The sequence below is a fragment of the Glycine max genome, chromosome 17, assembly GCF_000004515.6.
Source record: "Glycine max cultivar Williams 82 chromosome 17, Glycine_max_v4.0, whole genome shotgun sequence".
Lineage (NCBI taxonomy): Eukaryota > Viridiplantae > Streptophyta > Magnoliopsida > Fabales > Fabaceae > Glycine > Glycine max.
This window is the reverse complement of record NC_038253.2, coordinates 9,251,451-9,264,745: the sequence shown is the minus strand read 5'-3', so window position 1 is coordinate 9,264,745 and position 13,295 is coordinate 9,251,451. Positions and strand designations below refer to the sequence as shown.

Sequence of the window (13,295 nt, the reverse complement as noted above, 5' to 3'; positions counted from 1 at the left end):
GAAAATATTAAATTTTTTTATTATTAATATTAACATGTATATCTATAATATAGAATACTAAATTAGATTGAAATAATTTAAAATATAATTCAAATTCGCTCCTAATGTTCAAAAAATAAATCCCTTAATGTTCATTCAATAAATAAAAATATATATGTTGCAGGATAAGTTCAGGAACAGAAATTGGCATCTCCCATCCCAACCCTATTCTACAAGTTTTTTATTCATAAAAAAATAACACTCAAACCTAACTCCAATTAAAGCTATTTTTTTTCCCGTTAAAATTAACCAATTTTTTTTCTGTTAAAATAAACTAGAAGTAAGATGAGTACTCTTTGGATTTGATTGTGATGGGTAAGTATGATTTAAACGATTTTGATTTTTTAATCATGTTATTGATAATTCATCAATTTTATTAATAATTAATCTTTATTAAAAAACCTAACTAACCCCTTTTAATAAGATTTTTTTCTTCCCAACAACCATATTATTTTCATTCACAAGATTAAACCCCAAGTTTTACTTTAGGAGACTGATTTCAGTTCGACTAAAACTAACAACTTGAAGCACTTAAAAAATTTATCATGAATTGCTTTTATAAATTCTTTACTTTAGTTTATTTAAGTTTTGTTCTTTTTCATCTTTTATCACGATTTCCCCTAAGCATTATGATTACATAACATAATAATTGAGATCCGGACGAAGCTTTTTTTCTTCTAATTTTTATATACATTAATTGCAGCTAACAGTCTATTTTTACTTATAACATCTCATTATAAATCAAGGTAGAAAAGAAAAAGCTTCTCATAGCAGACTGAAGATTCTTTTTTTTTTTTTAAAGAAAAACCTTAACATTTTTCTCTTCATCTCTTCTCATTTATTTCTCATAAATAGACAGAAAACAGTTGTTGCACGAGACCTCCTAGATCTTCCACTTGACAAAGTGCAAGAAAAACATTCATTGACACAACTTCATTGGCCGCCTCCACCACTGCACAAGCCAACCAAGTCGATCAGTGTTGCGTATAACAAATCAAGAGACAAGTGACCTAGGAATTTCCTATATTCAGATGCACCATCCGTGATGCTCATATGAAGCTTTTGCTCCTCAGCAAAACTGTCCTCCATGACCAACCACCAAGATATACACTCTTCACTATCTTCTGGATCAACACTTGCAACAAGGCCAAGTGTTTCACCCTGCTTCAGCTCCAAAGATAGGCATAAGAAGTCTCGATTTACTTTTATCCCAACCATCATAGCTTCCTGATAGAGCCAATTAATAATTTGGCTAGCAACCTGCAGTAATAAGCATGCTGTATAATTACACCGAAGACTTGCATGTGAGTCAACTAAATATATGCAAATTCTCCACTTAGGAATACGGAAGTCACTGCAATGACATCAAATTTTTTCTCACTTTACCTGCTGCAGAATAATCACAGGAAGATCAGCTAAGTTGCAGTTATATTTGTTTATTGAATGGGTTTCCTCAATCTTTCCCTTGAACAAACCTGCAACATTTGGAGAACCTTCAGCTTTAACGTTGATGCAATCATCATTTACCACCACCTTAGTCCAAAACTGACGCTTGGCAGCATTTTTCTCGTAATAATCTGATGTTTTGGTTTGGCTACCACGAAGAATAGATTGGGGAACCTCCATGTAGAGTGTCCATGACGAAGCCCGAGAATTCCATGTGGGATTAGAAATTAGCTGTAGATATGGGACCTTGCATACCTGCAGGTATCAAAGACTTAACAAAATGTCCATTTTACAACCACCTAAAGTCAAATTTGAAAAGAGTCATACCACATTTTCCAGCTCTGCAAGAACTTTAGTTGAAAATATCCTGTGAGCCAAAGATTTAAAAAAATGACCAAGAAGACTGGATCCATCCCTTGCCTGTACGCCAGACAAACGATTTCCAGAGGAAATTGCCTTTTCGTCACCTTTTCCAAATATATGTTCATGAAAAATCTGTTGAATATAAATCTCATAGCAGATGGAATTAGAAAACTGCCCTTTCTTAGAGGTGTTCTGTTTGGCTTCACGCTTCATTCCATCAGATGATTCCAGAGGTAAAATTGCATTTTCTACATTATCATTGAGTTCATCTTCAACTGTAGAATGATCTTGACTATTGGACACAAGTGTTAAGTACACAGAGGTTCCTTGACCTAAGCTTAATTGTAAATAGTTTTCCCGTATTCCAGTCACACTGACACCTGCAACTGTGTTAAATGCTTCTCGATTCACCAGATCAAACACCTGGAAGCATAAGAATCCAAAGCAACAAACCACCAACAGGAAATGTTCAAGTAAGAATATAGGACAAACTAGACAAGCAAACCAACAACAACAATAATGAAAGGACAAAATTACCTGTTCATTGAAAATTGCTTCATGTACTTCACGAAGGAGTGAATTCGTTTTCTTAACACACTCTTCATCACTTAAGGACTCTTCACCCATTTCTCCCAAATTATGCTCACCTGAAAAGTGGGATTTGTTTTCATTGGATTTTCTCCAGGTATCATCTGATTGTGCACCAACAAAACCAAATTGGAGAGAATGGCATAAATCAGGAGACACATTTATTGCCAGCATTCCAGCTGCATCATGATTGACTCGAACAGTGGACATAGACAATGAGCGAATAATAGCTGCTTGGTCATATGAGTTATCTAAGAGATCAAAGGTGAAGCCTTCATTCCCTGGAACAATAGCTGCCTGTCGTTGCCGTTTAACCTTCCAATTTTGCTGCAACCTGTTCACATATCAGGTCATTTGATAGCTAGTGATGTAAGCTAGTAAACTAGCATTTTCCTAAAGTGAGTTTCTTTAAATTATTGATGAAATTAATACAGATGTGTGTTAAGTTACTTGAGAACCAGCTTTTGAAGGCAACGAAACATGGTTATTTGTGATCTAAACATGTTCTCAAATTCTTATCAGCATCAACCCAAATAAGTTAATAATAAAGGCAAAGTTAAGAATGGAAATTCACCTGATAAGGGCACCATAAAACCTAGCTTCCCGAGCAACTTGTTGTTCAAAAGCCTTGGCAGATTGCTTGAAATATTTCCCAACATGCTGCACAGAATAGAAATTTTGTTCAAAGATTTATCCCAGTAAAAGTTAAACCAATTGTGATTGTCATTGACAAGTTTTACAACACTCAAGAGGCTACAAGTTGAGTTGCATTCTTTTTATTTAGACAAATAAACTTACTACAACTTACACATTGAAAAAAGGGAGGTGATCTTGACTTACTATTATGAACATAAATAAAACTTCAAATAAACATCAGTGCAAATTTTCTTTGAAGATAAAGAACATATGAGAATGTTTACACGGTAACATTGCAGCTTGGTGGCTGCAGATACAGCCAGGTCAGACAAAGCTTCATTTGGTAATAGTTTTGGTCTTGTCATGCTAGCCACTGTTACTGCATCATTTGCTTCAACCTAAAAACAATAATATGAACAAAACATCATGTCTGTATTGTCAGACACTCAGACTGCACATAACTTGCACAGTTACAAATTTACACTATAAACAACTGCACCAAAAAACACCCAAGAAAAAACTTAGTCAAAATTCAAAACACGGTTGCCACCCATAATGCAAAGAAATTGGTTATACAAGAAAGGTTTCAATACATCAAATGGCATGATCCCTAATTATGAACCCACGATTGTTAGTTCTCTGGCATTGTAAGTTGACATTCAAAAAAGTTCTCTCAACACTGTATTACATTCCTTGATGAATGAAACTAACACAATTTCCTTTAAGCCATGTACAGGCGTTTTCTTCTAAAGAATGTTCCAAAGGAAGCCCTTACTTAAGGTCTTTCCCATGAATGACAGAGAGTAACATGCACTACTTACAGTGTTAATGAGATCTATGATGACAGAGAGCTCCTGATGAGCCAACTGCAAATTTTCTACCATGCCCTGCCATTGCCATGGAGCTGAGGTCTCCTTTGAGCTCTTCTGCTTCTTCTTCTTCTTCTCCTCATCCTTCTCAACAGCCCAAGCGAAGTCAATTCGCCTAATTAGGGAGAGCCGCTTCTCATCGTAATCCACGTCACTGCAATGACACAAAAACACGAACAAGTGCACAAATGAAGAGAGAAGTCATGGGAAACAAATGCAAACAGAAATTAGGGTTCAATGTTCTTGTTCCTATCAATACTTTTGAAATGGAATCTGCATTAGGAAACATTTAGAAGAAGAAAAGATAGAGAAACAGGAAGAGGAGAGGAAAGGAAGCATACAGTGGGAATCGTTCAATTCCATTTTCTTCAATAGAATCCAAGCGCTTGATTGGTAGCTTGTCAAGGGAGATTTGCAATTGCATGCCATCGTCCATTTTCTAGGAAATTTTTTCCCAGAAAATTCCACAAAACCCTATCACCGTCCGTGCTGTGGCGTTAAAGTGGGCTCAAGAGTTAAGAGCTCCTAAAAGTACAAGCCCAACTCAACATGAATTATGAATTTCTCATCTGTGATACAGAGCAGACTATAGCCAAGAAAACAATTGGCTCCTTGCTGACGTAATACAGAGTTAGTTTAACCATAAACAAAGTAAACCACAAGATGATCATAATAGTGTGTGCATATAAGATGGTGGTTGGTCTAAGCATTTAAATTCCAACACAACTAGAGCTGCTAGCATAAGGTGATGTTCAGCTACTATCATGTAACAAAGACCCATTTCCTCTCTCCTTTGGCATTCTGAATTTTCAATATTTTAGTAATTAGCTAAAGCCTCCACCACCAAGGGGAAAATTGAAGGAGCTAAAAGCTACATGCTGATAGCATCCACATGAGAAATTAAGCAAAACTGACTTGGGCATCAACAGAAGTTTTGGTAAAACTGAACTGATGTCAAGCACATCACACATCAATGCAAAAAATAGATCAGTACCAAGATAATCCAGGTGTAAAACATCGGAACCTAAAAGGCATTTAGCAACCAATGCTTAATCATTCAACAAAAAAAAAAATTCATTTCCAAAACATGATGTAAATATTATAAGTAGGCATAGTTATTGTTAAGATAACTCCATGTAATCCAGGTGTAAAAAATCGGAACCTAAAAGACATTTAGCATGCAATGGTTAATCATTCAACAAAAACAAATTTCATTTCCAAAACATGATGCAAATCTTATAAGTAGGCATAGTTATTGTTAAGATAACTCCATGAGAGGGCTTAGTTTATGGAAAATATATTAAGTTCAGCACACAAGACCTTCAAAATATATGCACTAAATGTTAGCATCGATGAAAGCTATTGATTGAAAACTAATGAATGATTTCATATCTAAGTATCTAACAATACCCTTCCAACTATTGTAATCTTTTATGTTATAACTATAGAAGATAGCATTTTCCAAAAAGGTTAATTGCAGGAGTAATTATTAAAATTTAACTTATTCAATTGAGACAAGACAATATAATCGACCTTAAAATACTGAAGAAAACATCTTCAATATAGTCAAATATAATAATTTTTCCCCTTCCTCCATATTTCTCCTTTATCCACTACACAATCTGTAAAATAGGCAATTTGGCATGTTGCTGGAATTTTGTAATACATTAGCACCACAATTTAGATTATTCCAAATTTCCATTGACCATATACTGAACAACCTTTCAGGGGAAAAAGTAACAAAATTCAAAGCATTTACCCAGCTGTTATTTTATATCATTGCCTGCTAAATATTTGCAGGAGTCATTCCTGCCCCCAAAAGAAGAAGAAACCTGGGTGTGCAGATAAATGTATTGGGGGAAATATATCAAATTGTGATATTATCAGCATAGAGCTTACCATCAAGCCATTGTTGGCTGGCTATTTTTTCAGTTAGGGATGTGCATGGATAATTTAGGCACAAAACCAAACCAAATCCATTTATAGATGCATTTTTTGGTTCAATTACCAAGTAGCAAGCATGGACATTAACATCTTAGCTAGAGAATAATTGAATAAAAGGGACATAAGAATGTCTGTACTATTTCTTGAAGGTTCTCCTAGGAATTTTATCCATTTTTGAGAACTCTTGTCCTATACTCTTAGGGACAGAGAGTTACAAACATCTACCACTTCTAATAGTTACGCGATGACAAATAAATGCATAGAAACTGAACTCAAATGACCTTGAGTCCTGTCATACAGTTTTAAGAACTTCAATACATCCAATGTTCAGACATCACTATATCCTAGCAGACATGTTTCATATCATGAATGGGCAATTCAGACTTAATTAGAATCCTGTCCACAAATACAAGACTATCTTCAAGAGAAACAAGAAAAAACGCATTGACACCTATAACTCTATCATGACCAAGATGCATAACACACAACCAGTGTCCCGTGAGCAACACTCAATCACACCCTAATAAGCTCCACTAATCCTAACAAACAACACATCTCATACAACATACAAGAGACAAAAAAAACCATTTAAAAGAGAGAAATTTAAACTATTTTTATGTATACCTCTTCTCTCAAGATTTGCTCCAAGTGTACCTACAACATTCAAGAGACAAATGAAAAAACAATTAATCACCTATTAATTCGTAAAAATATTTAATCAAAAGAACAATATTTCAATGTACTAATTTAATGCCTATATGTAAAATATTTTAAAAAAACAGAAAAATAAATAAATAAACTACTCATTTAATTGAGATTAATCCTAAATAGTAGTACATTATTAAATAACATCAGCATCCTTGATAAACCGGTGTTTGCATGTGGTTTTACAAGAGTTTTTGCCTTGTTTTTAATTCAATTCATGTGATTTTAGTGGCAAAATTCATGTAATTATGTTAAGTTTGATACAGCTAGGATAGGAATTGGAAAATGTGGGAATTCTGCAAAAAGAGGCTCAAAAAGGGTAAAAAAGAGTGCTCTGATGAGGAGCATGGCCGTATCAATCCTCTAATTATACAACTTTGGTAACCATATAATAAAGTTTTCTCCACTCCAAAGGGCATACACAACAGTTAACAAAATGAACATGTGAAAAAAGAAATATATATGAAAACACTGTTTTTAATCCTGGATAGTGGCGTGTAACAGTTGGCTCCCAAAAACGCTATAGTGGGATAGTGGGCAGGAGCCACTCCGCCGCAATAGTGGCGCTATAGCACGCTATTTAAAACCCTGCAATGACCAATACATAATTCCTACCAAAATTACCAATTGACACCAAATTTGTTCTTAAGTTAAACGTTATTATTATCAAGATTATTCAAGATATCCTCAAAAATCTTGTTTAGCAAGCATCTCCACACTTTTGATTAGCCTCATGAGAGACCAGATAAACAAAATCTACCTAACCACTACAAAGTAAGATGAATCTCTATTATAATCTTAGCAAATTGGTGAATTGGAACATATAGCCGTTAATTGTTAACTAAGGAATCAACCTCCTTACTGTCAGTTTTACAAATGAGTAGAACAACATTCAAGTACTGAGCAAGAACCAACTCTAATATAAAGCTATAAATACAGCATGAAGGATGCCAACAACGGGAACATTCCCATAAAACTAGATTCACCAATCACATTACGTATGACCACACCAAAACCTATTGTTTATTAAATTTAAGTTACCATCCTTACTTCGCTTATAAAACTCATTGCTAGGTTTCTACAAATTTACGAAGCCAAATAATTTAGCCCCAAACAGAGAAGGAGAAAGCGGGAACCTAAGTTCATAAAGAGAATGAATGAAGCAAGTAGATAATAAGAAGAAGAAACTCAAATTTGTTGGAATTTATAAATATGAAGCACCAGAGAGACTTCTGTACATACTTCTCCGGAAATGGGCGGCGCAGTGGGTATGGTTGTGTGGCGCGGTGGTGACCTGCTGGAATGCGCGGCGAAAAAGCGCTGTTGGCGCGACGGTTCGCGACTGAAACAGGTGGAAGATCGGGAACGGGATGCGGCGGCGGCGGGAGATCGGAGGTAGCGGGTGCGGGTGAGTGACTTTGGGGGGAGATGACGGGAAGTTTGGGCAGTATATAATATATATGCTCAGAAATACGGGGAAGAAGAGTGACTTTTTTTATTTTGTTAACAAAATCGAAAATTATATTATATAAAAATTAAAATCAGGTTATTGCATATGGTTTTACTTTACCCACTGTTACTATATATGATAATAATATTATTTTAAAATTTTATCAAATAAAATTAAAATTATATAGAAATTTTTTAAAAAATCATTGTCGTAAATTTTATCTATTGTAATTATTTTTTATGTTATAATAATATTTATATGAATTAATATATAAGACAATAATAATATTAGTATTGTCTTTTACATTTTAAAAATTAAAATGAAAATTATATAAAGAAGTAGTTCTAATGACTAATGAAGCCGTCAATAATTACAATGGATAAAACTTCCTAAAATTTTTGTCACACTTGATGTATGTTATTTTGATAGTTGACGAAATTTAATTTTCATTTGTGATTAATAACTATTTTTTTCTTTGCACTTTCCTATGTACTTCATTATAGTATAAACTTCGTCTTCATGCAAATGTTTTTCAAATAGAGTTATATAATTCTTGTTTTTAGTAACATAAATTTAGTACAATACAAAATCAATTAATAAAAATTATTTATATTCTTAATTTTCTTTTTAATTTGATTTTGTAGTGTACTAAATTAGAATCATTTAAAAATCCTAAGGCTGTTTATACATGTATCAAAAAATTATTCTTCAACCAAATTATTTATTTTTTTTAACTTTGACTAGACATTTCAGTTTTTAACTTTTTTTTTATTAACTCAAAAATTTATTTGACTAATAAATAAATAAGCTATTTTTAGTAGCGTTTTGTAACATTACTTGAAATATTACTTTTTTAAATGTTAATTTCTAAATTTTTATATTTTCTTTCATTTTATTATCGATATATTTATTCATTTTTTCTTATTACCTTTTTAAAATAAATTATAATTTTATTATTTTTTAACTATTTCAACAACTAAATTTTTTTTATCAAATACTTATAATTTAATAAATTAGTTATTCAGCTTCTAACTATCAGTTAGCTTTAATGAATATAACATTAATCTATCATTTTGAATATCTTTAATTCTAAATCAAGTTTCAATTGAAGATATATAATAAATTTAGAACGTAACTTTATTTATTTATTGCAAATTTTTAATTATAATATGATTTATATACTTTAAAGTATTTAATTAATATAAATTTTAATTATAAAAAATAAATATGAATCCTTTGCAATGCACAACTAAAATAATACTAATTATTAAATGACAAATTTTAACACATTACAATAATGATTAAGGAAAAAATACATAATATTTATGTGGAAGTTCATCTATTACATAGAAACATAAAATTTAGTTGACCTTTCATTTTAATTAATTAAATATATAACAAAATATGCTGATGTTTATTTGATTCAGTCTACTTTAAGCAATAATCACTTACTTTCAGAGAGTTTTTTAGATCTAAACAACTGTTTCTTCAAAAAAAAAAAAAACAACCCGTCAAAGTAGGCCTTAAAAACCAACATGACCCATTAAGTCTGAGTGATATTCCTTAAATAAGATTTTGAACACCTTGCTAATAAAGAAAATGTGATTGAGGGAAGACTTTAGCGAAACTAATGAATATTTATTCTTCACTAATGTCCTGTTGAAAAAAAAAAGCACTTAAAATAAAACGCTACAGGGCGGAATAGCCCCCAGCCACAACAGGGGCTGTGATAGCAGAGCAATTTCGTGGTTGTGACAGACGCTTTCGCAATGATAATCAAAACTTGGGTATCACAACAAGGGAACCGTGTGTTTCCATGACTGTGCATAGATAAAATTATTTTCTATACCGATAATGAAAATTCATGGTAATTGTGTTGGAAGGAGTTTTATGATACAAAAATGCAAAGCAAAAATGATTACATTTTAACCTTATTATTGCTGTTACTATACGCGCTGTCTTCATCTGATTCTAGGGAGAATCAATATAGACTACGACACTGGGAACCAAAACTCATTTGTGTCAAAGGTTACTTATGCAAATATTCCTGCCGCAGGTGCTGGATCAACGATAGATATAACATCATTGCAAAGAAGAGATCGGAAGCAAAATGATTCTCCTGGGTAAACTCTTTCCATGAATTGGCTAAAACTGTCGATAATTAAGCTCGGCAAGACACGAGGATAAGGCGTCTTTCACTTGCACATTATTGGAGTTCATATCAAGGGCATCTTCATATAGCCTTTTTGCTTGCTGCAGTAACTTTACCTTCTCTTTACTACTTCCCGGCCTTAAGCGAGATCGCTGCTGCAATGCCACACCCCATCTAAACAAAGCTGCAATTCAACATGTTAAAATCCAACTTAAACATAACAGGATTTTGGAAACTCTCTCATCATAAAAATGATACATGAAAGGGAAACAAAAATGCTGAGATGCCACAACAGAATAGTTTGACATCCAGGAGAAAATATTTTCTATGCAAAAATTTTCCAAGAGCATGATGCCATTAAACATAGCTAGCAACTTCCTATTCTTAATGCAATTCTTACAACAAAGACATCTTTTATAGAATTATTTTGAGCTAGGTACATGCTCTATGACCTTTAATATTCTAACGGTCCATGGAACTGATAGAAGGCTATATACTTTTATGGAGAATCTGTCAGCATAATATTCTCTAGTTGCACCTGTATATTAGAATTATAAATAACAAATTCAGGAAAATAGACATAATACCATCTGGTGCATAAACATTGCCCTTTAACAGCATAGCATCGAACTTGTCAATTGCAGCCAAGAACACTCTTTCAGCCTCAAAAGCAGCACCCTGTGGTATTTGAAGATAAATCAAACTTTGACGTAGAAACAGAATGTATAATAAAAGTCAGCATAGCAAACTGGAAGAAGAATTCATGTCAAGAAAACATTCAAGTCACAGAAGCTTTTATCAAATTACACACAAATTACTAATTTATAGAATGAACTTAGCTGCTAATGAAATTTTACATGTTATTGTGGCTAAACATAAATGAAGGAAAGCAGCATTCTAACATGTAATCTAATGAGCAAAGACAACACCCAAACAAAGCAATTGAAGAGCTGAAACAGGTAATTTAATGATGTCAAGAATAATGCATACCGGACCAATATCTGCTATCAATTGGCCTCGGAAAGAAAGAGCAAGACCCCAATTATACAGTGCTCTCACATCATTTGAATCAACTGACAATGCCAGCCTATACTTTCTTCCTGCCTCTACTAGTAGCTCTTCACACTCTTCACAAACATCAATAAGAAATGGCACAACTTCTTCTTTACAATTGACTTTATTCCTCAGTCCCTTCAATATTCTAGTATGTTTTACAGATGATGGTTGGATGCTCCCAGAAAGAAGAGTTCTCAATTCACGACTAATCTTCAACTTCAATTCTCCATGAAGAAGGTAAGTGTTTCCTAACTGGCCTACAGCCAACAAACTCATGGGCTTCAACTCCACAGCCTTGGATAGTAAGTTTGCAGACCTGTATAACATGATTTCAGCCTGCTCTTCACCCTGCCTACCTTTTATAAACTCTTTCGCTTGTTTTAGAAGGTCTGTTGCTTCAGCAAGATACCTATCAAACATCATATCATCTGAAATCTTTGTAGATGATTCATTCTCGTGTGCAGACAAATCATCTGCAAGATGGTGATTATCATCGTAATTCACCGTATCATCGTTATACTGAGACCTGTTAGATCCACCCTCCCTCTTGTAGTGAGCAGACCTGAAAGTCTCATGACCTCCATCGAGCAGCTGCTCACGCAAAAAAGAGGACTCACTTTCCATGTGTTTTGTTCTGACTTTAAAGCTCTCAGAATCAAGCAGACTGTTTTGGGATTCCCACATGTCTGTTATGCTACTGGAATCCATCTTCAAAGAGAAACTGTGATTATTTGTGAACCTCAATCCTTTGTTCCTGTCACTATACTCTTTATCATCAAAGAATTTATTAGTGCTTCTCCGAATGTCCACTAAGCCAACATTTTCTCCCTCAGGAGTAGTTCTTATTCTTCCATTTCTGTTCATATCCAAAACAGAGTTAGTAGATGAGTCTTGAGAAGTATCCAAATCCAATTTACTATTTCCCATACGATCATCAACCAAATTCAAAGCCCTGTCTTCAACTAGAGGAACATTACCACTTCCTCGAGTTTGATCCAACGTTCTATCCACTGCCTCTTGCTTAACATTTTCTCTGACTTTGGTAGAATTGGAGCTAAACAAATTTTCCCCAAACAAACTGCTAAAAGACTGTAAAATCTGGTGCCCACTTTCTCCAACTTGTTTCTTTCTTCTACCATTCTTATGGTTGTCCTCATTATCAATCAAAGCCCTAACAACATTCCTAGCATTCTTAGCTGAAATTTTAATCTTATCGGTGACTTCAACATAACCATAAAAATCACCCACTCGAATCTTATTATCCCTAATAGCACTTTGTACATCACTCTTCAAGCTATCGACCACAACATCAAGCTCGTCAAAAAATTCCACCAAACTCCTCAATTTCTCCGAAGACAGCTTCGAATTCGAATTCTCTTCCTTTTCCCTCCTCTTACTCCCACCGGCCCTCACCTCCCCGAACGTTCCAGTTCGGAAAAACCCTACCGAGAAACCAACGGCGAAAACCAACGCGGAAGCAGGAAGAATGACGATAGAAGAAACCTTAACCCTAGAAATCGCCAACGCACAAACGAGGCCCAAGAGGAACACGAAAACGTTCTTCCTATCATCGATTCCGATAGAAACCAGAAAATTGCGCAGCGCGTTGGATTCACCGGGCGCGTCTGAACTGCCGAGATCGTCCCAACCTCCGTACACAGTCGAGGACGAAGAAGCGCACGAAACTGAAACTCTCAATGAAGAAAACGAAAACCTGAGGGGATTGGAGCTACGTGGAGTCCATTTCGAGCTCGAAGGGTGAAGAAAATTGCGAGCAACAGAAGGAACACGGAAAAGAACAAGCGAACCCTGAGAGTTGAGAAGATTAATGGGATTCTTCGTAATTACGAATCTCATTTCATCGAAGAAGATGCGTTCTTCTTAGTGTACTTTCACCGCTGAAGAGTACGTGCAATTCTCCTGCTACAACAGAGGATGATGTTGAAATTCGAAACTAGCAAAACGATATGTCGTAGCAGTGCACGAAACGCAAGTCGTTTTTGTTGACATTGTACTTTTTTTTGTTCTTTTTAACGAGAAAACTAAC

General features: G+C 34.3%; 2 protein-coding genes across 4 annotated transcripts; both read right to left on the bottom strand.

Annotated features, from left to right (window-relative positions):
* Positions 1 to 854: 854 nt before the first annotated feature.
* Positions 855 to 8,059, bottom strand: LOC100778422 (mediator of RNA polymerase II transcription subunit 17). 3 transcript variants are annotated; one of them, XM_003549730.5, is made up of 10 exons: positions 7,833 to 8,059; positions 6,510 to 6,539; positions 4,283 to 4,466; positions 3,894 to 4,095; positions 3,357 to 3,470; positions 3,011 to 3,096; positions 2,386 to 2,770; positions 1,813 to 2,271; positions 1,426 to 1,740; positions 855 to 1,299 (listed from the first exon to the last, which is right to left on the bottom strand). In XM_003549730.5, the coding sequence occupies exons 3-10, from the start codon at positions 4,375 to 4,377 to the stop codon at positions 973 to 975; spliced, it is 1,983 nt and encodes a 660-aa protein (XP_003549778.1). In that variant the 5' UTR covers positions 4,378 to 4,466; positions 6,510 to 6,539; positions 7,833 to 8,059; the 3' UTR covers positions 855 to 972. The 3 variants fall into 3 exon arrangements, with proteins under 3 accessions (XP_003549778.1, XP_006600757.1, XP_014625318.1); XM_006600694.4 differs by having other exon boundaries at positions 4,283 to 4,556; positions 7,833 to 8,058; XM_014769832.3 differs by having other exon boundaries at positions 4,283 to 4,552; positions 7,833 to 8,057.
* Positions 8,060 to 9,886: 1,827 nt separating this feature from the next.
* Positions 9,887 to 13,236, bottom strand: LOC100777889 (uncharacterized). The gene is made up of 3 exons (XM_003549729.5): positions 11,183 to 13,236; positions 10,780 to 10,870; positions 9,887 to 10,376 (listed from the first exon to the last, which is right to left on the bottom strand). Exons 1-3 carry the CDS (start codon positions 13,103 to 13,105, stop codon positions 10,186 to 10,188), a joined length of 2,205 nt encoding a protein of 734 aa, XP_003549777.2. The 5' UTR covers positions 13,106 to 13,236; the 3' UTR covers positions 9,887 to 10,185.
* Between the last annotated feature and the right edge of the window lie 59 nt (positions 13,237 to 13,295).

Coding starts and splice junctions, on each gene's coding strand:
- LOC100778422 (XM_003549730.5), bottom strand. CDS start 4,377: ATGGACGATGGCATGCAATTGCAAATCTCCCTTGACAAGCTACCAATC. Junction 2,272..2,385: donor AAGCAATTTTCAATGAACAG/GTAATTTTGTCC, acceptor TTATGCTTCCAG/GTGTTTGATCTGGTGAATCG. Junction 1,741..1,812: donor TTGCAGAGCTGGAAAATGTG/GTATGACTCTTT, acceptor TGATACCTGCAG/GTATGCAAGGTCCCATATCT.
- LOC100777889 (XM_003549729.5), bottom strand. CDS start 13,105: ATGAGATTCGTAATTACGAAGAATCCCATTAATCTTCTCAACTCTCAG. Junction 10,871..11,182: donor TGATAGCAGATATTGGTCCG/GTATGCATTATT, acceptor CAAATACCACAG/GGTGCTGCTTTTGAGGCTGA. Junction 10,377..10,779: donor CAATGTTTATGCACCAGATG/GTATTATGTCTA, acceptor GTTGAATTGCAG/CTTTGTTTAGATGGGGTGTG.